Source organism: Callospermophilus lateralis, chromosome 2, assembly GCF_048772815.1.
Source record: "Callospermophilus lateralis isolate mCalLat2 chromosome 2, mCalLat2.hap1, whole genome shotgun sequence".
Taxonomy (NCBI): Eukaryota; Metazoa; Chordata; class Mammalia; order Rodentia; family Sciuridae; genus Callospermophilus; species Callospermophilus lateralis.
The window spans coordinates 183,496,032-183,521,426 of NC_135306.1; the positions used below are offsets into that span (position 1 = coordinate 183,496,032).

Consider the following 25,395-nt stretch of genomic DNA (forward strand, 5'->3'; position numbering starts at 1 on the left):
CTTGACAACTTCTAAAAAATGTAATTAAAAATGAAACTGGTGACAGCACATAAAACAACACTTTTTTATGTCTAAAGTTGACATATTTTGGTCCCCAAAGCTGTTTTGAATTTGAGCATTAGAAATGCATCTTTAAACTTCCATAGGGGTACAAAGAGAGGCTTTTCCCAATCTGAAGAATGAATTTTAAATTGGCTGTAGAAAATACCATAGAGAAAAATAGAGAAAGCAGCTGGCCCTCTTACCAATTTCAGAGCAGGAAAGGAATTTCAGTAGAGCATAAAAACAGCTTTCCCTCATAAAAAGAGAACACAACAAGAAAAATAATCCTAGCTGTGTAGCCTTTTGCAGTTATTTTCTGTCGAGTATTAGATAGAGACTAGAGGGCTTAACATTGTTTTGATACCCTTGCAACTGGCAGATTGCCTGCAGAGGAAGTTGGAAACAACTGACCAGCTCTCTGTTTCCAGGTGGCACTTAGGCCACATTTTCTGCACTGTTGTTATCAGTCATTTAATTCCCTACTGAATATTGAGTGATGTTTTTAGTTCACAGCCCATTTGCAGTGTCTTTCTGTTTCCTTTTTTTCGTTAGCCACATAAGAAAAAAAAAAAAAGGCAACTCGAGGAAACACTTTTGCAAATGTGAATTGAACAGTAAAGAACCCATTGAAAAATAACAGAGCAAATAGCAATAAACTGACCAAAGTCATAGGCCATTGGCATGATATTAACTTTAAGGGAAATCTGAGAAGACATCATATGTGGATTTGCTAGTAAAAATAGCGAGGCAATTTTAAAAAAATTAATTAATCTGACATCCCCATGGAAAGAGGAGGGAAACGGTGTAATTTTAAAGTTTTTTTTTTAATATTAATTTGTGGTTTAGTATCCTTGAAAAGAATAAAGGGGCAAAAAAAATCAGGTAGTTTTATGGCAATCATACATTCAGTAGTTATCTGTATGTGACCTCTTTATCATAGCATCAAACATCATATAGAACACTCAAGAAGAAAAACACATATTGAACAGAGTGAACTAATTAATAGCCATGTCCTGTGAAGACTCTTAAAACATTAGCAACATTAACCTGTTTTTTTTTTTTTCTTTTCTCTCTCTTTGGGGGAAACATCTGCAAACTGTAATTAAGCAATTTCCATTTGTTTTTCTATTTCTTTTGTCATCACTAAATCACTACACTTAGGGAACAAATTGACAAATTATGAAACACAGAAAACTGCTGGTTCAGTTGCAGAAGGAAATTTCCCTCCTCAAATTATGACAGATTTTGAGCTGATCGAGCCATTTTGTCTCAGATGCATTAGCATAAATCTTCAGTTGAGGTTGTTATAATTCATACTCATTCTAAACACGAATGTTTGGTTTATAGATAATCATTTGTTTTTCATGTCTGCTATAGTTTAGATGTAATTGGATAAAGAAAGAAACGTACTTAAATATATACAGCATTTTGAATTATAATCATTAAATTTATTTTTGGCAGTGTTCTTAATGCATAGTATTTTGTTACAAAAATATCTTTTCTAGTATGCTTTTACAGTTACATAAGATTTGCATATTTAAAATATTTTTTGTTTGTTTACAAATAAAGTAATCATTTTCTTTGGCTCTTTGTCTTTTCAATTTATAAATGTTAAATGTGGTGTATTTCATGTGTACATGTGAATTAGAAAGTTGAACTTTTATAGGGAATTTGATTTTAAACTTTTACAAAACGAAGAGAAATATTATTAGTTAAATACACTCTTCAGATAGTCACATGAACCTTTAGCCTATTTAAACAATATCAAGTGGGTGTGCATTTACTGAGTATACATTTCTCTTTAACTGGTGACATTATTTTTAGTTGTTGTTCAATGTATTGTTACTTGAAGGAAAGGGGTAAATTGCTTGGCTTGAAACTGAGTGGTCATAATCTGCATCCTTTGATTCAGTTGAATGAGCATGTATTCAAATTAAAATAGTTTTAGCAAAATGTTTTTTTATCCACGGGACAATAATATTTTTTTGAAATGGTCTACTAAGCCTAAAGGGATACAAACAGGAAACATTATTTTAGCCAAACTCATGTCTTCCTTATATGAAAATCAAGCCACAGTCTGTCTAGTATGTGATTTTTATGTCTTTTTGGTTTTTTTTATCTGGATTTGTTCTAGGGGAGATAGATTTATGTGATGCCAGTCAGAGCTTTTCTTCTTGCAATCAATTTTCCCTCCTTAGCATAGGGTAGAATCGATATACCATTTTTATGTATTTTCTGGACTTGGTCTGCTTTTACATTAGGTTTTATAGTGTGTGAGCCACTAATTAGAAAAAAGAGATTGTAACCAGTCATCTAATTCTGGGTATTGGATTTAGTCTCTAATTATAGTGTCAATCCCACTCTTGCTAAATTTTGAGATAGAAGTATTGATGCCCATGTTTTAAGCATTGAGTTATACACTGAGAATACAGAAATGAATGAAATGGAGTCCTTACTCTCAAAGAATTCATCAGCTGATATGTTATTCTTATTAATTACTACCTGCTTATAAATACAGTTTGATTCCCAAGTGGTTTAGATGTATTTGTATGTTTATATATTATGTAGGTAGAGCTGATTAGTAAGGAAATATTAACTACTCTTTGCATAGTACTGATAAAAGTAACATCTGGAATATTGCCTTTGGTTCCAGGGTCACAGTTTTATGTTGAATATGAACTCTATGAGTTAGTCAAAGAGCAGTAAGAAGGATTGGGACAGTGGATTTTCAGACTGTTTTCTTCTATTTTTACTTCCAGCTTTTATTTTATTTTATTTTTTTAAATGAGGGATGTCCTGGAATTTCCAGTAAAAATGAAAAAGTATGCAATACTTGTACAATTTAAGTCTGCTGTTGAACTTCCCTAATGCCACATGTCAAAATTTGAGTTCTAGATTATTACAGATTTATATGGCTGATGTCATTCTACCTCTGGACGTTTCATAACTTCAAAGAAAGATTTATTTGTAAAAAAGAAGGAGAAATTAATCCCTCTAACTTTCTCTACCTTTGTGAGTCAGGCAGTTTGCCTTAAGTAGATGCATCTTTAATGCCATAGGCAGAAAGGCTGATCTCAGGGTGAAGGAAACTGTTTTAGGTTGAAGATATTTAGTTTTATGAAGAGTACACTATACTACCCTTAGTCTTCTCATTTTATTGTAGGCAGGGTCAGTGTAATGGAAAAGGACTGCTTTATCTTTGGATCAGAAGTCCCACGTACTAGTCCAGGCATATAATTCCTTGAGACCCCAGGCTTGCCACATGCTTTCTGCATTTGTAAACCAGGAATAGTTCTGCCTGTTCACTGTCTCATGTGGTTGTGGTGAGAATCAGATGAAATATACATAAAAGTACTTGGTAAGTTTTAAAGACTTATTCAAGTATAAAGTTTCATGGTTAGGGGGACTGTTTATGATATAAAAGAGAAACATCAAGGTTAAATGTTCAAGAAATCTTGAATGAGCAATATAAAAAGCGAAAAATATTCACCATTGTGTTAGTTGTTCACACTCTATTCCTTGAAGTAGTTAAAACCAACTATATGTAGTGCATATTGTATAGTGTATATGTATATGTTATGGCACAAGACTGTAAAACTCAGGAAATAATCCCACACTGGCCTCTGGTGGATGGACTCAATATTGTGTCTACATGTACGCATCCATCAGGCAAAATTACATGTGTTGATCAAGATAAAGAATCAGATTTTTTTTTAATATATACCAGGGATTGAACCCAGGAGCGCTTAAACCTGAGCCATATCCCCAGCCCTTTTAAAATATTTTATTCAGAGATAGGGTCTCACTAAGTTGCTTAGGGTCTCACTAAATTGCTGAGGATGGCTTTTTAAACTCATGATCCTCCTGCCTCAGCCTCCTGAGCTGCTGGGATTACAGGCATATGCCACCACGCCTGCAAGATCCTTCTTTTTAATTATCGGTTCTTAAATTCTACTTCATGAAATCTTGTTTTGGAAATTTTATCTTATGAATATATAAAAACCACATGGAGATTCTAATTAAAATACAGATTCCTAGGAATCTGTCCCCAAATTCAGACTGAGTAGTTCTAATGTGAAGCCTAGAAATTTTGGCTTTTAGACAAACAGTTTTGAAAAATATGCCCTAAATGAGATCAAGGAGGGATGAAAGGATATACACAAATTCTTAAGAATTTTGTGTTCACTTTGGTATGTATATGTTGCATTTTTTTCTAAGAGTAAAGTCTATAGGTTTTAAGAAATTGTGACCCCCGCAAAGGGTAAGAACAATTATTTTACCTTAAAATATGACTTTTAGTTCAAAGTCACCATTTTACATTATTTAAAAGACATTTTGACAGGGAAAAAGTGTGATAGATTATAAGAATAATTTTTGGGCTGGGGATGTGGCTCAAGCAGTAGCGCGCTCGCCTGGCATGCGTGCGGCCCGGGTTCGATCCTCAGCACCACATACAAATAAAGATGTTGTGTCCGCCGAAAACTAAAGAAAAAATATAAATATTAAAAAAATTTCTCTCTCTCTCTGTGTCTCTCACTCTCACACTCTCTCTTAAAAAAAAAGAATAATTTTACTGTTATCTTTGTGATCTCTGATACAGCAACTAGAATGTAATAGCTTGCAGAATTTAGGGTGAACTTTGGTTTAGCAGACATTCTATCCCATGTCTGAAGAATTATAGTGCCTCTATCTGTGGGTCAAAGCTACCCTACCAGAGGAAATGTTCTTACCACTTCTGGTTTTTATTTTTTAATTTTTTACCAGAACTGTGTTCTTTGTGAACATTTTGCCATCAGCAAAGAGGAAAGAGACCAGGAGATGATACAGGCTCTACAGGCATCTTGTTGCTTGCGCTTTTAGAAAATGCCCCTCCAATAATTTTGATGCTTCAGGTTACTTTTCTTCAGTATATTTCATACCTGCAGGTACTTTGCATGTTTTATAGAGTTAATCAAAGAAGTAGAGTTTTAGGAGTAGGGTATCTATGATTAAAAGAGGGACATCAAATTAAAATATTAAGGAGTCTATCTACAATATAAAAATATAAAAAATTCTTTTTTCATTATTTCCAAGAGGGGCTTTTAATGAATGAAGGTGATGTATATAGTCATTCTCCCTAGGTTGAGGATTGGAAGAACCTGGGTCGCAGAAAATGCTTGTTACTTCCATAGATAAAAGCTTGTTTTTATTTTTTTTTGTTTATGGTAAAAAAATCAGAAAATCCTGAGTGTTGTCAACACACACATCCTAAACTCAGCAAAACCCCCCAACTCCACCCTGCTCTTTCCATAGCAGTAGAATTCTTAGCTATTCCATTGCCACCTAGGTAAAAGATTGCACTTCCCACTCTCTTGCAGCTGGATATAGCCATATGACCAAGTTTTGCTAATGAAATGGGAGGATAACTTCATATCCTTAAGCTATTTCTCTTGGAATCTTTCTGTCTTTTTCACCGTGGGTGGATATTGACAATCATTAGGACAACTCCTATAGATCTAGGAATGGAAGGCTTGTGCTCAGGATTCAGAGCACCCTGCAGCCTGGATCCCTGGATCATCTCATGGAGGAGAGCCTACCCACCTGTACTGAGCTGTGTATGAGAGAGAAATAAAATTCCTATTAGAGCTGCTCTTATTTGGTGCAGTATAGTAGCTTAAACCATACTTTACCTGTCGTTTACAGGGGAAACTATGAATGTGCCTTTGTCTTCCCCTTCATCCTTTTGCTATTCTGGATTACCTGGAGAAGGGATGGCACAGTAGAAAGGTGGGATTCTGGATGACTTTGTGGAGTAGAACAACCACATTAGCTCTGGATTATGTACGTCTGTACTAGTACATGAGAGAGAAATAAACTTCCATCTTGTTTAAGTTGTGACTTTAGGTCTCTTTTATGTAGGCAAAACCATATCCAATTAATTAATTAAATCATTATCCTGTGTCTTAGAGATAAACTATGGGTGTGTAATCCTTTCTGAATCTTTCTGTGTTTATTAATTTATATAAATGTTTATAATTATTAAGAACGTGAAAGTTATAGATAGCTAGATTTGAATCTGAGCTTGGCTGCTAACTGGGTAGGCTTGGAAAAGTTACTTCATCACTGTGAGCTTCAGTTTTATTATCTGTAAAATAGATACAATAATTTCTACCTGATACACTTGTTTTTAGGATCAAATAATTACATATGTATAAAATGCATACACATTTTATTTATAATGCCCAAATTATAATTAAGGGCTCAATAGTATTTTTTCACTTGTTTATTCATTAAACTTAATATAATTATTTTAGAAAAGTGGGGTTACACTATACATATTCTTTTTGAAATTTGCTTTTTCACATAATATTATGTTACATATGTATCTTCTCATGGTAATAAATATTATTTAATACTGGTTTTGATGATCACATAGTATTCCATTATATGGATATGCCACAATTTGTTTAACCATGCTGTTTTTGTTGGAAATTTGGATTATTTCCAGTTTTTGGCTCTTGTAAATAATGCTACTTTGCACATCCTCATCCATTATATAAATGTTTATTGAATACCTACTTTATGCTAAGTGCTACTCACATGAGTGAATGCTAGTGATAGATCATTGCCTTCAGAGAATTTGCATTCTATTGGAAAGGGAAACTAGACAATAAGCAACAAACATAATAAGTAAGAAAAGTATCTAGTTAGAATACAGTAATTTTTCTTAGGAAAAAGAAACTAGGAGCAGGGCATAGTGGATGACACGTGCTGGTTGGAGGGTACAGATTGCAGTTTATATTGGGTGATATGGTTAGGTGTCCTTGGAAAAGATTATGTGTTTTGGTCAGCTTTTGTATCACTGTGACCAAAACACCTAACAAGAATAACATTTAGAGGGAGGACAGTTTATTCGGTGCTCAGGGTTTTAGAGGTCTCAGTTCATGGATGGCTGACTCCATTGCCTGGGCCCAAGGTGAGGCAGAACGTCATGGGGAAGGGTCCAGCAGAGATAAGTTGCTTAGCTCATGATGGGATCAGGAAGTAGATACAGAGGGTGTAGGAACCATAGGCAAGATGCACTCTTCCAGGCTCACCCCTAGTGACCCACCTTCCCCAGCCACCCCCAGCCTGCCTACAGTTACCACCCAGTCCGTCCATTTAAACTAGGATGAACTGATTAGGTTAAAGCTCTCCCTGTCTAATTATTTGATCTCTAAATATTCCTGCATCAACACAGGAGCTTTTGGGGGACCCCTCATATCCAAACCATAAGAAAGATGAGGGAGTTAAACCTACAGGTATTTGAAACCCAGGGCATAGCCACTGTGCAGTAGTAGCAGCCTCTGGCCTGTTTGAGGAACAGTGAGACGGTATGGTGGTGGGAGAGGTGTGTACAAAAGTGAGAGGACTAGAAGCAGAGGTCAGAGGATGTAGAGGTTGGACAGACCAGCATGGGTGGCCTTATGGGCCTCATAAGGATGTTATCTTTTTTTTTTTTCTTTAAATGAAGCTACAATTTTGCATCCTTGTTATTTATGGCCTTTGGATATATTTTTATTCATGGAAATTCTGGTTCAAAGATATGCAAAAATTTATGGCCTTGGTTAAGTAAAAAATTGCAAGGGAATAGATTAGACATTTTTGGCTTTGTAGAGAAATCATTGCCCACATACTTAATCATTTCTTTTGGATAAATTCTTAGACATGGAAATGCTGGCTGAGAGTTATGTAAAATGTTATGCCTTTGAGTGGGTAGAAGCTTTAAGGGAATAAATTATGTTTCTTGTAGGCAAAGGCCATGTTATAGAACTTTCTTATAACTCTACTTCTTGTCCTCCAGCCTAGCAGAGTAACATTCACTGCAGAGCTTGCTGATTGAAGGGTGGAGTATCAATCTAGTTCCAATCTTAATTGTTTCATATCCTTTGGAGCAAAGTCTGAGTGTTTTACCTGAGAGAAACTATGAGTGAGTTCCTAATGGTGAGCTCCCTACCCTCCTTAGGCTTATATCTTAGCAGGAAGAGATGGGCAATGAACAATTTAAAAGGTCATTTCAGATGATTTTATATAAAATTGGAGAAAGCAGGGCCATGAAACAGAGTAGCCTGATTCTGCAGCTATGGTGACACATTAAGGAGATGGAGTGACCAGAGAGCCATAGCCTCAGGGCACACATGCCTTTCTCCCTCTGGGTGTGGAGAGAAGCTGAAATTAGTTATTTATGGGTTCGATTTCATCTTGTGGCACTGCATGGAATTGGATTCATGATGATGATCCTTGAATCAACCTCAGTGTCACCAAGGATGCAAAATGTGGAAACAATCCCAATGTCCATCAGATGGTGAATGGAAAAGCAAAATGTGGTTCTATTCATATGATGGAATATTATTTGGCAATAAAAGGAAATAAATACCAACACATTGCACCATGTGGGTGAATCTCCAGTAATGTTATGCTGAGTGAAAGAAGTCAAGTGCAAAAGAACACGCTCTATATGATTCTACTTTCGTGGAATTTCTAGCAGAGAAGAATCTATTGCAACAAAAAAATAGCTTAGTGATTGCCTGCGGTTGGGAATAGTGATAGGGAGAATCTGCAGATGGGTACCAGACATATTTTGGGGGTAATGGAAATGATCTAAAAGTTAAATTGTGGTGATTGCCATAGGACTCTATATATTTATTAAAAATCATTGAGTAATATGCTAAAAATGAGTAAATTTTTTAGGCGCATAAATTAAAACTATAGAGTGGTAGAAGTATTTGGTCATATATACTTGGATCCTTACCCTGGGTTATTCCAGATAGGCATGTGCCTTTGTGACTCTGGCTTTGGATGAAGAACCTGGAAGGTCTGGCTTCTGCGTAAATATTTCCCATATTTTGTATAAACTTGCAGGTTTTAAGTAGAAAAAGATTATATTTGTTTTCAAATGAACTCCTTGAATATGACACATACTACCTTATGTAGACATTGTCACTAGCAGCTGTCACCCTGTTAGCTCCCACTCTGGGCAGCTCATTCTGTAGCCTTGACTAAATCAATTGGGAATGTAAGTTCATCTTGTGAGATAAGTCTGTGTGGCCTTTGTGCATGCACAAACTGTAGTCCTTTGATGGATTATGAGCATGCTGTGTTGTCTACTGCCACCATCATGGAGATAGCTAAAAAATAGTTACCCAGACATGCCAATTTAAATGTAAAAGAACGGTACAGAGTGCAGTGGAAAGATAAGGTGAATTTTCTGTGATATCTAGAAAAGGGAACATAAGCAGCTGGAGATAGTGTCTTTGTTTCTATTTTACAAACACAAAAAGAACTAACTTTGTGAGCTCTTTTTTCCTTTCTTAAATTTCTACTGTTCGTACCACCACCACAGTAGCTATGGCTTCCTTTGCTTCTCACCTGGATTACTACAATAGCTCTGTACTTTCTACTTCTAGCAGTGAACCACTCTGCTCTCTGTTTCACCTTCTTAAGAACACTGTTCTATTGATCTGTCCATTTGTCACTGAATATGCGCTCCAATCTTCTCGAATACTCAGTGATTCTACTGCAGGCCCTGTGCATTTTACCTTGGAAGGTTTGCTCATGGACTTTCCCCTTGTGGAATAACCTTACAGTGCTCACCTATTGAAATTGTAGCTCTCTCTCAAAGCCCAGCTTAGATGCTCTTTTTCCTATGTAAAGTCTTCTGTGATTCTCCCCAGCCAATTATGATTTTGCCATTTTCTGAATGTCTGTCTTGGGTACTTTCTATTTTGGTAGCTTGCATACCAGAACTTCGTAATTTATAGTCTCTGTAAGAGCAAGGATGGGCCTTACCCATCTGTGTAACCTTGCACATAGTTGGTGCCCAGAATAGAACTTTTTTATTTAATTACCTGCATAATCTAGTTATCACATAGATTTTTCTTCCTGAAAATAAACTTCCAGCAACTTTATGCTTTTTTTCCCACATTTTTTTGCTCTGTAAGTGCCTAACTGTGGACATTTCAAAAATTTTATCTTACTGCCATTGTGTCCCTCATCTATGGCTTTTGACATACATTTTTTAAAATTTTTTTTACCCAGGCCAGGCTTGTGCATTTGTGCCTTGGCAGGTTGATGGCTGTGACTGTGAATAATGAGTCAATTATGATCCAGCCTGGGGGAAAGCACAATTACTCCTGACTGGCCAGGCTGAGGTAATCCTCTCCTCCCTGTGCCCTTTCAAATAGAGAACATAAAACAGTTGGAATTCAGAGCACTGCAAAGGGAATTTAGACAAAACATTCATGTGCTGAATTTAGCTTCTTTGGACTTATCCTGATTTATGATTGATTGGTTTTTAAATTGCTTATTTAATCCTAACGACTATTGCTCCAGGGGAGGCCAGATACCAAGAAGCATGTGATCAAGAAGCAGTGGAGTAAAGTAGTTTGGCTGGACAAATCAAGAGCAAATATTATTGTCCAGAGAAACATTGCTCTAGGCTAGCAGTATAATGTGAAAATCACCCCTTGACTTTCAAAGTACCCAACCTTGTTAGAAGCATGATTGCTTATCCCCTATTCTTTTATTAGACGGTTTTTTGCAATTGCCCTGAGTTGCATAGAATATTCTCCCCCATGAATTTTTCTTTCCTTCTAGCAGTGTATGCAGCATCTTGTGACTGGGGACATGCTCTTGATTTCTGTTGCTGTTGATAGTAGTGCAGAGTAACAGACACTTGGAAGTTGCTCTCAGGATCTGCTCATGAATTGTGATGTTGGTTGTGCAGGTCTGAGAAAACTTTTCTCAAAGTGTGGATCGCTTCTCAGCACACGAGCACTGATCTGTCTGGCTTTTGCATGGAGGAATTTGAATGTTTTAAAAAAGTTTATTTCAAAATCAAGTTCTCCAAAAATAATCACCTTTATCTGGAAGATATATAATCAATATGTGGTTAGTGTCTAATTTACCAGGGCATCAAAAGTTTCCATTTTTTTCAAGGAATGTGACCTTTTCCTTTTGTCCCAAATTAGAGGCTGAAGGTGTTGTGATGGCCTTGTAAGGCCAGTCTGTTGTAAGCTTGTCTGTTATCAAAAGGAAATTGAAATTCCATTGCTTCAGAATAATGAAACCTCTGAACACCTTTAGAAAAGCTTTGTCTCATGTATTGAAGTTTGGGCTCAGAAATGCCCAAAGAAATACTCTTTCAGGTCTCAACCTACTTGTTCTCTGAAACATTGCTGTTAGATTTCTAAGCTGTATTATGCCTAGCATGTATTTCAAAGGAAGAAACATTAGGGATAAGATGAAAGGGTAGTAAGGAACTCTGATGAAAAACAGAAACAGAAGAAGAGGAGATGAACAGTTGGGTGGCATGTGTAGATTGCCACCAGGGTCACTCTGGGAGACAGCAGCTGGCCCTGTAATCAGACCATCCACCACTTCAGGTTCTAGGCTATGCCAGCATCTGCCATTTTGACATTATCATATTGAAAAGGACTTTTTCCTATCTCGTTCTGCCAATAGAGTTACTATGTACTTCGTTCGAAAAACTGATGAAAACCTTTATAAGGAGCTGTTTTGGTGTTTGGAGGGAGATGGTATGTATTCTTGTGAAACCGATTTCAACATTTAGGAAGGAGCCTTAACCTATAGGTTTAATCACAGAACAAGTTCTTTACTGCTTCTTTTGGTGTTTTAAAAATTAAAACTATGTTTACAAAAGGGGGGAACTTTCAGAGTGGACAAGAATTTTGTTAGATCTGAGACTCCAACAGTAGTGCAATGTCAACATCAGAAGCTGGGACTTGATTATATTTTGTTCTTTATTTCAAAGGATTTTTATTTTGTTACCTGTCAGATAACTTGAGAGTTTTACTGGAAGTGGCAGAGGATTACATTGAGTGATCATGAGAACAAATGGAAGTTGTCCTTCTATTTTCACACATTGCTGTGCTTTTCAAGTGTTTAAGTCAACACTTTTACAACAGTGTTGTGCCAGGTGCATAGTATTTTCTTAATAAATAGTTGATTTAGCTTGTGCTTGATTTTAAAGATGAACAGGGAGAACTGAAGCTGTTCTACGGCTTATTACAGCAGTGTACTGAGAAGCAGTGGCAGCCACAGGAAGTCTTCTCTTCCCTTTTAACTTTGGTGGAGTTTGAAGAACTCTTTCATTCCTCTTAACTCCTGTTTCCAAGACTTTCCATGCCTCTCTCGCCGCACCCTGTTCCCACTGCTCATAGTTACCTTGGGGCTGATTTAGTACATCTTTGTGACTATCAAAGAAGAAGACATCTGGGAGTCCTGGACCACTTGTTCCTCCTTATTCTGTGGTCACCGCAGCAGTAGTCTTAGCAACCCTCCCAACACCTTGCTCAGTCTCCCAGCCCCACCATCCCTGGCACCCAAGGCCGGGACTCTATGCCAGAGTTGCTGGGGATTTGTTGGAGCAAAAGGCAGAGATCACCTCTTGTAGTGGCTAGTTAGGAGTTCTGGTGCTAGTGCAGTAGACGGTTGTAGAGAGCTGGTCTGAGCATGTGTTATTCATGGATATGACCTTTTCAAGAGAAAGTGACACATTCAATATTTGTGTTTTTCCCCTGTAGCTTATTAATGACATTGGGTTAAGTTATGTCTGTTCCCCAACAGTATTTCAGTGGACATCCTCAGAAGTCTTAATTCTACCAACAACACGGAGGGTATTCAGAAACAAACAAGGGATTTCAGCACTGGACTTGCACTGGGCTGTGATCATCACACGGCCTGGTCATCTCACTGATTTTGATGTCATGCAACTGATAGCTCAAGAGAAATGAGTGTGGGCACTTTGCCACTTAGGCTATCTCACAAGCTTTCATTAGAAACCCACCTGAGGAATGCACGACAAAACCATCCCTGCATCTGTGGAACATTTTCACGGCAGAGTCTCAGGGCTTAGAGGATTCCTGAAACCAACAATAGACAGTGGCTTGATTGCCGCCATTTGACTGCTTTTGGATTTTTTTTTTTTTAAATCACTCTTCTCAGGTTCTGAGACAGAGATTCCTGTATTTGCTCTTGTCACAGCAAGCAAGTTCCAGTTTGGGACCGTATCCTGCAGCCTTGGGTCTTCTTTGGCTAATTGTATGCTTTTCTTCTTCTTTTTTCTTTCTTGGACTCCCCCACCTCACATTTTCCATCTTTTTTCTTCTTCTAGTCTGAACTGTTTCATTCATTTGCTGTATTATTCTAGGTAGCAAAGCACAGTGGTCAGGAGGGAAAAAAAGGGTCTGGAAAAAGAAGGCCTGGTTCTGATCCTTGAACAAATTACTTAATCTCTCTGTTGGCCTTGGTTTCCTTATCTGTAAATTAAAGTGGGGATAGTAACAGTATTGCAAGTTATAAATGCAATGATTCATGAGATGTTCATAAAAAAACATTTTACACAATGACTTAACACTCATTAATTTTAATGTTCTCCTAATATTACTACTAATATTAAAAATAATTTTCTGGCTTAAGCTATTACTTCAGTATAATCGATGGTCATCTATTTACCTATAGCTATGATCTCTCTCCCACATTGTAGCCTACAAATGCAGCTACATTTGGGTCATTACTACCACAGTTTCCACTGGTAACTCAAATGCAGCGTGACCAGAGCTAGATTTACTGTCTCTCACCCAACTTAATCCATTACCCTCCATTTCTGTTTAATGGCACCATAATATTAAAATTTTCTCAGTCTCTTAATTTTAAATTAATCTCAGGCTTTTTCCTTATCCTAAGGAGATTATCATGAACGTGCATGGATTTAATTCAAAGGTATTATTGTTTGTAATTTTAAATAGTCCAGAAAAGACATTGGTCAAATAAAATACTTTGTATTTATATAACAGAATGCTCTATAACTTGAAATTACATAAAAGAATATGTAATAATATGAAAAGAAACATTGGCAAATTGTGTTATAATATGTGCAACATGATTCCATTTTGGTTTTTAGGAGTATATGATTCATAATAAAAGAGCAGAAAGATAATCATTGAAAATATTTTGTTGTGGTTATTCTGGATCATGGGATTATGAGTTCGTTTCATAGTTTACTTTTTTTTTTTCTTTTTAGAAATTTTCTAAAACTATCCATACATTGTTTCTATGTAAAGGAAAAAAAATCTCTAAAATTTAGCAAAAATGTGAGAAGTTTAAAAATGTCTAAAAGTCTTGCAAATACTATATTTTATTGATCTTTTAACAATGACCAAGGATAGTGTTAGATACATAGTAGGTACTTGTTAATAAATATTTGCTAAATACTGAATGAAATAGTGTAATTCTGTGTATTTTTAGAAATAACTTTTGATAATTAAGAGGGCTTAATGCCTCAAGCATTGCTTGTACAGTTCTTTGAAAAGTATTCTTTTTGGAGGAGGGAAAAATGAACACAAAATAAACAGAATTAGATGTGGTGGATACATTCTAATACTATACTACTTATCATTTCAGAAGATAATGTGACCAAAAGAGGAGCATTTGGAACTGACGCTTCAGAAAAAATATTTACCTCAGTAAAATTTATTCATAAAAATGAACTAAATGACCACCATCTTAGAAATACAACTGTATTTCATCAGACTTCATCACAATGTTCGGAAGAAGAACAGGTAATACTGTAGCACATTTTGGAAACAATCTGAGAACCAGGGTGTTCTTTATAAATTAAAAATGAAGCCATAAGAAACACTGGACAGTCACTCCATTGGTAACTTCCAGTTCTAGGAGTGACATTGGGGCATTTTATTGAAAATCATGATTACATTTGCAGTTGTCATTTATGACAGTAATTTGGTTATCCCAACTGTATTAAAAACCTTGTTGGATATGCCATCTACAAATTCTTGAAATTATTTACAAAGGAAATTATTTATTATTTATAGCAAGGAAAGTTTCTTCCTCTACTTCTTTGTGTAGATTGGGGCTTTCTTTTACCTGCCCTAGAGCCATCTCTTGCTAACTTAAAGTAGAAAGTGTTCTGGCTTCTGCAGTAAATGTTGGGTGTTCTCTTCCTAATCTTCAAGACTTTTGAGACTCTTCATATTCTCCTTGGCTTTGTTTTTACATTATCAAGGAATAATGGCAGACATTGTCCTACTTTTTAAGCCATTTAGTTTCTATTTCTGCCTTATCATGTCTTCTTTGTGATATTATAGACAGAACTATATAAGAGATTATGTAATTATATAAGAGATTACACCAGGGAACAAAAATCTCCGAGTTAAAAATGTGTTAATAAACAGCAGAGGCCCATGGTTCCTTATTTCCAGAACTTGCTTTCAGTGATGATTGTGAGATAGGAACTGTTTTTCCTTAGAGGATTCATGCTTTACTGGCAATTATTGGTTATTGGGTCTATAATATATATTGATTCTTTGATCAGCATGTGAAAAGCAAAGAATTGCTAGATGGCCTTGTTTTCTGGTAACTTGAAGGTATTGTATTGCATTCTCCGATTTGTCCATCACAGATTCCTTGGAAGGAATAGGAGGTGGGGAGTGTTCTGTTTCACACATGAAAATGCTGGGCTAACTGGTCTGTAGGTTACCTTGTAGATGAGACTGCAGAGGACAGGAGTAGAAGTCACACCTCTTAAAACCTGCTCCCTGATTACTTCCATAGCTTAGAGAATAGTCTTTCATGAATAAGTAATTAACAAATCACAGAAGATCAGCTTCTTTACTTTTAGTTGTTTCATGTTCCCATCAATATGTCCTCACTGTATTTTCAGATAGTGATGGATGAAGGTCAAAAAGTTGGCAGTTCCCTTCAAGGTGATCTGAACAGGGCAGGAAAGATCAAGGTAAGGCACAATTCAATTTTCTTGCATGGTAAAAAACCCATAACAAACAAACAAACATCATAAGACTCGTTTGCTTTCTTTTATACAAAGTTGGAGATTTCAGCAGATTTTTCCTTGCTGGTGTCTCTCATTTCTTTCTTTCTCTCTCTCTCTCTTTCTCTCTGTGTGTGTGTGTGTGTTTTAACTGCTGTTTGAATATCTTAAACTATTCTTGCTTGGCTTGGTTCTGGATCTTTTTTCCTTAAAGCTTAACAAATAGAAGGGGTGCTTTGAGAGAGTAAAGTGTCCTCAATCTCCTTTCTTAAGAAAAATGACAACATAATATGATAGATACTCAAATTTTACTACTAAAACCATCATATGGCAGTTACTTTTGGATGCCATGTAATAAACGCATTCTTATACTTATAAGCAATGGAAGTTACCATTTTAAATTCCTATGGAGTAGCCATGTCTGCTATTACAAGTAGAACTAGAAGGAGAAAGACAGCCTGCTTTTGAATTACAATTCTGAAGTCTAAGTTTGTAATTTTAAAGTATTTTGTTAGGCCCATGTTTAGGTCGAGAGCACAAAAATGCATTGCGACCTTATGCTTTTACTACTTGTCATTTTTACCACTGGTGAAATCATCTTCTTATTTACACTCCTTGATATTCCCCTGAGATGAATTAGTTCATGTCTGAAATGTTACCATTGTGCTAATCTAAAATGTCTCATTGTCAGCTTGCAGTGGAAAGCAGTATTCCACGTGGAATAGTTTTTCATTGAAATGCTGCTATTGTGTCTGTAAAGGTCACTTGCTCTGCTTTTTCCCTTTGAAGTAATTTTCAGTTTTAATTGTTTGAAAGAGAGCACACTTGCTTTTTTGCCCTGCTCACCTCTCTTGTGATTTACCTGGGGCAGGATGATTTTGTTTGGAATGAACTTTTCTCTCCTGCTTTCTTTCTTTTCTTCTCTCTGGCTCTTCAACATTAAAAGGAAGTCGACTGTTAAGCCAGATCCTCACCACCACCATTTGCTCAAGAAGCAATACAACAAAAACAAAACCCAGAAACCCTGTTTAGGACTGTCTTGGTGGTAGTATAAATCCTGGGAGAGGATGTGGGACAAAGTCTCTTTTCAAAAACTCCCAACCTCTTTTTTTTTTTCCCTTTCAGCGTGGAGAGCTGACTATGGTGCTTGCAAAATCCAGGCCAGCATCCAGATTTACTGCTTTTTTTCAGATGGGAAAGCACATGAACACAAAGGGTTTGAGCTGGGAGTCAGAACTGATGAGAAAAGTAGTTTCTGCTGCTCAGTTGAGTGTTGTCGAAGTGGATTCATTGACTTCATGGCATTTTTTTTTCTTCAAGTCTAATGTGCATAAAATAATGTTAATCCTTTTCTAGGTAGACAACTTCCTAGATTTAGAAGATTTTGATATGGATGAAGAGATTGAGCCCCAAATGAGCAAGGGTATGCTTTCTATTTCTTTTTCATACTGTTAACTACTTTACAAGTAAAAAAGTACAAGTAAGGCTTTAGACAGCTTTCTTTCTTTCTTTTTTTTTTTTTTTTTTTAAAACAATCCTTACCTCTACCTCCTATGAAACAGGAAAAACTGAAGTTGTGGAAATTTCTGTTTCACAAATGTTTCTCCAGCTGGATCAAAGCCTTTGGAAGATTGTAAACCTTTGGTCTTAAGTGAAATGAAGCTACCCTCTGTCCCTACAATTTACCACATGATTGATTCTTGAGTGATTATTTCAAGTAAAGATAAGTCATAAAGTCATCTCTGTATTTCTCAGAAACACAGTGTTGTAAATGGAGATTATTTTTGAGAATAAGAAATAATGATTGCTCATAAAGATCATAAATATATCAGAAATGATCATAAAAATAAACTAAAAGAAAATCCAAATTTTTGTTTTTAAAAACTCTCCATTAAATATGTAAATTACTGAAGATACAGACATGTTGCAAATGTTTTTTTGTGGGCATTTTTGCAGTGGGCTGGACTGGAAGGGGCTTCATGCTAGGCCATTGATGTTTATATGCATGATGGGTTTTTCCCTTCCCAGTTAATATCTCTGGGTAAGCATAGGTATCCTTTGTTGATCAAAGGATCTTTGAAATATATTCAAAATTAGGGTTTTTTTTTTTTTTTGAAAACATCCATTCCTCATGTAATATGCAAGAATGTCTCAAAAGTCAAGGTTAAACTTTAAGACAGCTCAGTTGACTTAATTGTTGTTTAAAGTCTTTGGGTGGATTATGGTCATTGTTGGGGAAAGGGTGGGGTTTAAAAATTTTTTTTTAGTTGTTGATGGATCTTTATTTTATTCATTTATTTATATGTGGTGCTGAGAATCCACAACCCCAGCCCAGAAGGGTGGTTTTTTAAATACTCAGAATTAAAGTGACTGGGTAGAATTGGCTTGGGAATGGCAACTATGTCTGTAAATTGATTGTCAATTCCTCACTCTGGCTTTGGGTTTTTGAATTGGTGAGACTTTGGTAATTAGAAGCAATCAGCACTTTTATTCCACTTCCAAACATCACACTACTCCACCAAAGAGTTGGTTCTCAGGCACTGTATTAACCAGTGGACTCTGATTTTAAGTTATTTATTTGATTTAAGTGCGGTCAGAGATCTAAAGGAATCATATCTTCCACGGAGGCTTCTCCAGCTCTATACCTTGGATGGCTCTGAATTGCTGTGGGAAGTAGGGGGGCTCCTGCTGGACTAGAAAGGAATCATATCTTCCACGGAGGCTTCTCCAGCTCTATACCTTGGATGGCTCCTCCTTGCTGTGGGAAGTAGGGGGGCTCCTGCTGGAAGTAGGGGGGCTCCTCCTAGGTCTTGCTCCTAAGAGTCTAATTCAGAAGCTGTGCATCTGGTGATCTGCATTCACCCACACTCCATGCAATTGAATGTGGTTAGTTTGAAGATGACACTTGAAGACAGTTCTAATCTGCCTGTAATACATTTGCTATGTAAAATCAGTTTTATAGGAGAACACAGATGTGTCTACTTTGCACATTTTTGTGGTGGTTTAAACTTATCATTTCCTTCCAGCAAAGATGAGGTCTGTATATTGACATAAACCAATATAGCCAGCAATTTCGATTTAATCTTTTAAATTAGCCTTTTAACCTTTTCCTTTTATTGTTGCATCTTTTACTTTACACATTTTCAAGTTGCATCTTTTAATTACCAGATTTATTCCTTTCTTCATAAAATGAAGTATAAACATCTCACTAGTATGATTTTTCCAGAAAGCAGATAACAGGCAGTCTTGCATTTGTATATAAAGGTTACTGAAGCTAAGCCAAGTCTCAGTGGACTTGAACGAACTGGTCAAGACCCTCCCACATGTAAAATAATGTACAAAGCCCCTGCTGAAAATCAATCCAGGCTTCAGTGATTTATTCTAATTACCCAAAAGACTACCAGGGCATCACAATTTTCATACGATCTGGGTCACTTGAAAGGAAAAAAGAAATTAAATAGTTTGTGCCAAGGTGAATTTTAGTTTGGGCCTAATTTGTATTACACTTCAGGAATGTGAGCAGAAGGCAAATATTTATATCAGATGGGAAATGTGACATTTTAAATAGGCAAGTTGCTTGTATAATTTTGGCAGCTGGGAAGTTTACTGATTAGATTCTGTTGTTATTGTTTAAGCAACAGACTTGCCTGGGGCAACAAGAAAGTGAGTTGCATGTTGTTTTTCTACCATTGATTTTATTTGTTCACCTTATTCATTCTCATAAATATTCTCTAAGATTCAGGAATGAGATTCTTTCTCAATATTTGGATTAGCATTTTGGCAGCCCAGGTGGAGAGAGTGGAGACAGTTTTTCAGAGGAACCAACTTTGTGCAGTGGTATTGAGCAGTTGTATGAGGGTGACATTTGCCAGGATGCTAGGTGCCCTGTGTTTATTTGACATCAAGTTAACCAGTTTTTCTCCTTCAAATTTAAGGTAAGGTAGTTAGCCTGGTGACTGTCATGCCTCAGATACAATAGCTCAAACTGTTCTCCAGCAAAATTATAATTTGGAATAGCTGTTAGTTGTTATGCTGAGGCCATTAAAGTAGGAAGACTCTTCTGTTCATTGTTATGATTATGATTATTTTTGCCTCCATAGTTGATCCTACCTCTTTTCTGGCTAAGTGCAGATGGCTCAAGAGATTATTTTTTTGAGGGCCAGTTGTCAAAATCATGCTTTCTTCTATAGGTCTCTTGGCCAATGGGTGGATTTATATGGTGGCTAATTGTGTTGAATGAAAACAGGCACTGATTACTGCTCAGTCATTGGCAGTAATTTTTTATTTTTAAGTTCTCTAGTACTTCTAATCATTTTTAGTCAATAAAGGGTGAGTACATACAATTTTAAAAAATTCCTTAGTTATCTGCAACTTTAACCAATTTTGGGCAACCTATGAATGACCAGGATTCTTATTCAATAAATATTTAAGAAGTACAGCTGGTCCGGAACATAAGGAAGAATGAAAGAGAACAGATTCCTGTCCTTATAATTCATAATTCATTGGAAGAATTAGGCACTTATCATGTAATCACAAATATATGATTATAGATTGCTCTAGATCTCATGAAAGCATAGGGCAGGGGAACTTTAGTTTGTCTAAGGTATCAGAAAAAGCTCTCTGAAAGCCTAAGATCCAAAGGATGAGTAACCATGAACTAGATGCGTGGGTAGGTGAGGGTAGGAGAGAGAGGAAAGTGTAGGAGCAACATGTGTAGAGATCCTAAGCTAGGAGAAAAGGGCACATTTCAGCCAACTTAAAATTTAGACATTTTATTTTTTTATTTAGAACTCTTAGAGATCATTCTTTCATGGCCTTTCATTCTTTCATGTTAGAGACCATTCTTTGATGGCTGGTCCTGTATTGGAGAATTTGCCTTAGTGGTCTGATGTCTGTTCCAGACATCAGCATTTGGAAAGCTCCCCAAGTGATTCTAAGGTGCAGTTACAGCAGGGAATCATCTCTAGATGGGAGTCTGGGGGTGTTTCTCTTGGAGTTCCCATTTATGAGATGTGGGGGTATGAAGCTACACCTGGGTGCCAGCTGTACAGACCTTTTCTTAGTGGGGAGTAATCAAATGTCTAGGCTTGAAAGGAAGGCCTGCTAACAGAAGCCCAGTTTTAACTGTGGACAAGCCCAGTTTTCAAAATCAGCTCTACCAGTAAGTTAGAAAGTTCATACTTTGATTTTTATTATTCTAACTCCTGCATACATTTATCTTTGTACTTGTACGATAGATGGTTATGATTTACTATTGCTGTCAAATGCCCCATTCATGAAGTAAGTCTTCCCTATTTTTCCCTAACTTCTACTTGGATGAGCAGTAATTTTCTTCTGCACTTCTATTTTCCTTTGTTCTGCATCTTTTTTTTTTTTTCTTTGCAAAGTGTGTTTTAGGTTACTTGTAAGCAGCATAAGGTTTATATAAATGCATTTATGTAAACACACATATATACATATACACATAGATACATATATTCTAAATCTATATTTAATCAGAATGTGTTAGTTCACTTATATTTAATGTAGTGAAATTATTTAGATTTAAATCTATTATCTTGCTATTGGGAAACTTGCCTTGCAATGTGGGAACTGTTGGGAAATGCTGAGATCTATAGGTCAAGTGTGTTGATAGTTGCACTGATGTTGCAAAAGCACTGATTGGTGGAGAAGCTGGTACCTTAGTGTCAATTAAGGTAGTTGCACCAAAACATACTAGTAGTTATAAATAATTTGTTATAAATTTATTTTCAATTAAAATTCCCTTGATGAAGTAGTAAAAATTCCTCTTTTTTCTAAATCTTGGTTCTCTGAAAGCCTGAGATGATTTGTAATGATTTATGTGCCGAAATAGCAAATTCCCACAAAGCACTTCTGCTGCATATGGAGATACACTGGTTGTCTTATAGAAAAATACAAATGATTAAGTGGTATGCTAAACTAGTTTTTCCCTTTCATGAATCACCATTTTTACTTGAAAGAATGACTGACACACAAACTATAGTTCTGCAAAATGAGTGATGTGAGTCTGTCTCTTCAAGGAAAGCAACTGATAGTATTCATTGCTAATGACAAAATTGGCAATAGATCAAGTGAAATTAAAATTTTAGAAAACTTATATCCAGTACTGTGAGCTTGATGGCTTCTCAATATTTGAAAGTTTTTTTGGTAAAAATGCTGATATAAACTAATGTGATTTTTATTCTGCATAATGAAGTATGTCAACATTTGGAACAGCTGCATAACACAGTGAATCAATATTTTCCAAGTAAGCAATTCATGATGTTACAAAATTTTGCATAGAGGAAATAACCATCAACTTGTGAGATAGACCAATGGATTTTAATGACCAATGTGAAAAATTAAACAATATGGTTTCAGATTTTTAAAACTAACCTTTAAAAAAACCCTATTATTTGTCAACTTCTGGTGTAGTAATGAAAAATATTCGTAATCATATAGAAAAGACAAGATAATTTTTCCCTTTCCAACTACTTATCAGTGTAAGAGTAGATCTTTGTTTACTTTAACTGAAACAGGATATTTTAAAAATTGAAGAAACAAATATAGAATTCAGCTTTCTTCCTTAAGCCAAACATTAAATAGATTTGAAAAAAAAAATAACACTTGTCACTATTTTCTTTGTTTTGGGAAAATATGTTTTTCATGAAAATATTTGAATATGTAAATAGGATTAATTTTAATGATTCATTAAATAGTATTGGAATGTTTGTGAGCTTTAAAGTAGTATTCTGATTAAATATAGATTTAGAATATATGTGTATATATAACCCATATATACAAAAGCTCTTTGGGATCTTAAATAATTTTTAAGAATCACTGAAGTAGACTTTTCTAGCTGGCAGCTATGTGTTGAGGGATGGCTAATGCATTTCTTAAACATATTCCTTTTGGATGTAGAAGTCTGAACTTTCAGGAACTATCAGCTATTTTACATGGTAACTGTTACAGTTTGGATATGAAGTGTCCCCCAAAGATTCATATATTGATATATTCATATATTGCAACAATGCTCAGGGTGCAATTTTAGCGAATTGATGGGATCCTGAGGGCTCTGACTTCATCAGTGGATTAATCAATCTTCAGTTAGCTCTATGGACTGCTGGGATGGGGTAGAAGCTGTAGGCAGGTGGGCATGTTGGGGGAAGCAGGCCATGGGGTGTACCCTTGAGAACTATGTTTTATCGCTAGCCCTTCTTTTGTTCTCTTCTCTGCGTCCTGGCTGCCATCAGTTGGGCAGATTTTCTCTGCTAGGACCTTTTGCCATGATGTTCTGACTCACTTTGGGTCCAAAGCAGAACTGACCAGGCCCTGAAACCTCTGGAACCAGGAGCCAGAATAAATCTTTCCTCCTCAAAGTGGTTTTCTTCAGATGTTTGTCATAGTGATGAAAAGTTAACATTAGTAGCAAATGAACAGATTGGTTAATTTTATAAATATGCTGGGCAGATTAAATGTTATTGTAGTCTGAATTAGATTGGTGACTTTTTAATATATCAGATTACATGGATAATAACCTTTGACTTGCTGATCATTGACTAAAATCAATAGACAAATGACATGAATAGATAGTTCATAAATATTAGAAATTCTTTAGTCTGCCCACCAAATTCTTCATTCTTAAGATGAGATTAAAATGTTCCAATCAGTCTTGCCATTCATTTCTGGAAGTTGCCCTGTGGCTCATATCAGCCAACACAGTGACATTTAGTTAGGATAAAAATGAGGCTTTGGATGTTTTAGAGATAATAGTTAGGATTGGGTTAAGTCTCTTAAAACACTTCAGTTTTAGAAAGATTACAAGGAATTTCAGAAATCCTATTCACCACCATCAGTGAATACAATAATTTTTCCTCCTGAGAGAATATGGGCTTGTGCATAAATAACATACCTACAATTGTCAAATGGCTGCAAGACTGCAGCTTTCTTCGTAACATGTACCCAGCTGGGCTGTTTTTGTTCATGTCATTTTACCCTTTTGCAAATCTGTTATCTTCAGAGTTAGAGACATTCAATTTTGTTCTTGATTATTCTGACTGATTTTAAATGTGAAAGAATTATCCTGTAATAATCTTTCATTTTTGAGGGAAAGTCTACAAAATCCTATTGGCAGGTCGACTCTTGATCCTTTCTGTTCAGTTTAAAAGCTGACCCATAGGGAATTCATCTCCTGTCTCCAGGTATTGGTTGTGAATTCACTACGCAGAAGGTACTGTTAGGCACCAATAGATATGCATTGATGCATTTCCCTTTACACTGAAAAAACAAATGACAGGAATTTAACATGTGAAGCATACAGTCTTGTTGTTTTGAAAGAATTGTTCCCATGGCAGTAGAACTGTTGTTAAACAAATTTTGTTGAAAATCCTACCTTAAATAGCCTTGGAAGCACGATTGATTTTGATTTCACATTTGAACTGATGCTGCACTGGCAGCTAATGGGTCCAGGAGATATTGGTTTTCACATTAAGAGATCTGAACTTTCTCTTTCTTGTCTTGTTGTGGCAGGCCCTAGCCAGGCTTGGATCAGTCCTAGGCCACTCCACAAGGAGCTCAGTGAGGGAATTTAGCTTTGAACTCATAAAACAGGTACATTACAGTGCCAGTCTGTCAGCCAGCCATATTGGATTTAAACGTTACTTCTCTGTGTATACTCTGCTATATAACCAAGATAATGTGCTGCAGTAGTGACATTTCTTGACCCTGAGTTTAAGTGTATAATTTGATCAAGTTAAATAAAACATGTAATGAAAATGCTTAATTTTAGAAGTTCATGATTGACATCATGGGCTAAAATATGAGCTTGTGGATAGACTGCTTGGCTTTGCTCTTTGTTGCTGTGGAATCTCGAGCAAGGTTATTCAGTGCTCAGAGCTCATTGATTGCAACACAGGAAATAACAGAGCAATTGGGAGGATTAGCTGTGTTAATGCATATAAAGTGCTGGGCATGTAAGTGTTGGCTGGTATCATTGTTTTTATTTCTGCTAATGAGTGAGATCATATTCTAAGATTTTAAAAACTGATCATAGCAGAGCTACCCTAGTCACCATCTCCCCACTGCAATTCTCAGTTTCCAGACTATGTCCCAAGAATTTATGAGGATATTTTGTGAGGGTGATATCTACTGTGATGAGAGATGCATTTCAAATATTAATTTCAGTTTTTGAGGATCAGTACCTGCTCAGTTATCTCCTTATATGTGCTGCCATTGGCAACAGCCAAGGCAAGCCTGTTGGTAATTAATCAGTTCCACTGAGAACTTAATTAGCAGCTTCATTAGGATCATCCTCGAGTAGCAAGCAGCAGAATCCTGAGCCAGCTGCAAATTCCTGGCTAGCTCTGGCTAGCCCCTCTGGCCTGATGGAAATTCAGACTGAGGAAGAAACCTGTTGTGCTTCGATTTGTTTGTCTTCCTTCAAGAAGGCTGTGGAATATCACTGGTTGTCTGTGATGTATTCATGAACTATGCGAAGATAAGGGAATATATCCATTTATAATGAATTG

General features: G+C 36.2%; 1 protein-coding gene across 1 annotated transcript in view; it reads left to right on the plus strand.

Moving 5' to 3' along the window:
* Positions 1–25,395, plus strand: part of Iftap (intraflagellar transport associated protein) — a 57,902-nt gene that overhangs the window by 24,684 nt on the left and 7,823 nt on the right. Inside the window, exons 3-5 of the mRNA XM_076844349.1 lie at positions 14,485–14,642; positions 15,764–15,835; positions 17,225–17,291. Coding sequence (XP_076700464.1) covers positions 14,485–14,642; positions 15,764–15,835; positions 17,225–17,291 — 297 coding nt within the window. The remainder of the gene's footprint in view (positions 1–14,484; positions 14,643–15,763; positions 15,836–17,224; positions 17,292–25,395) is intronic.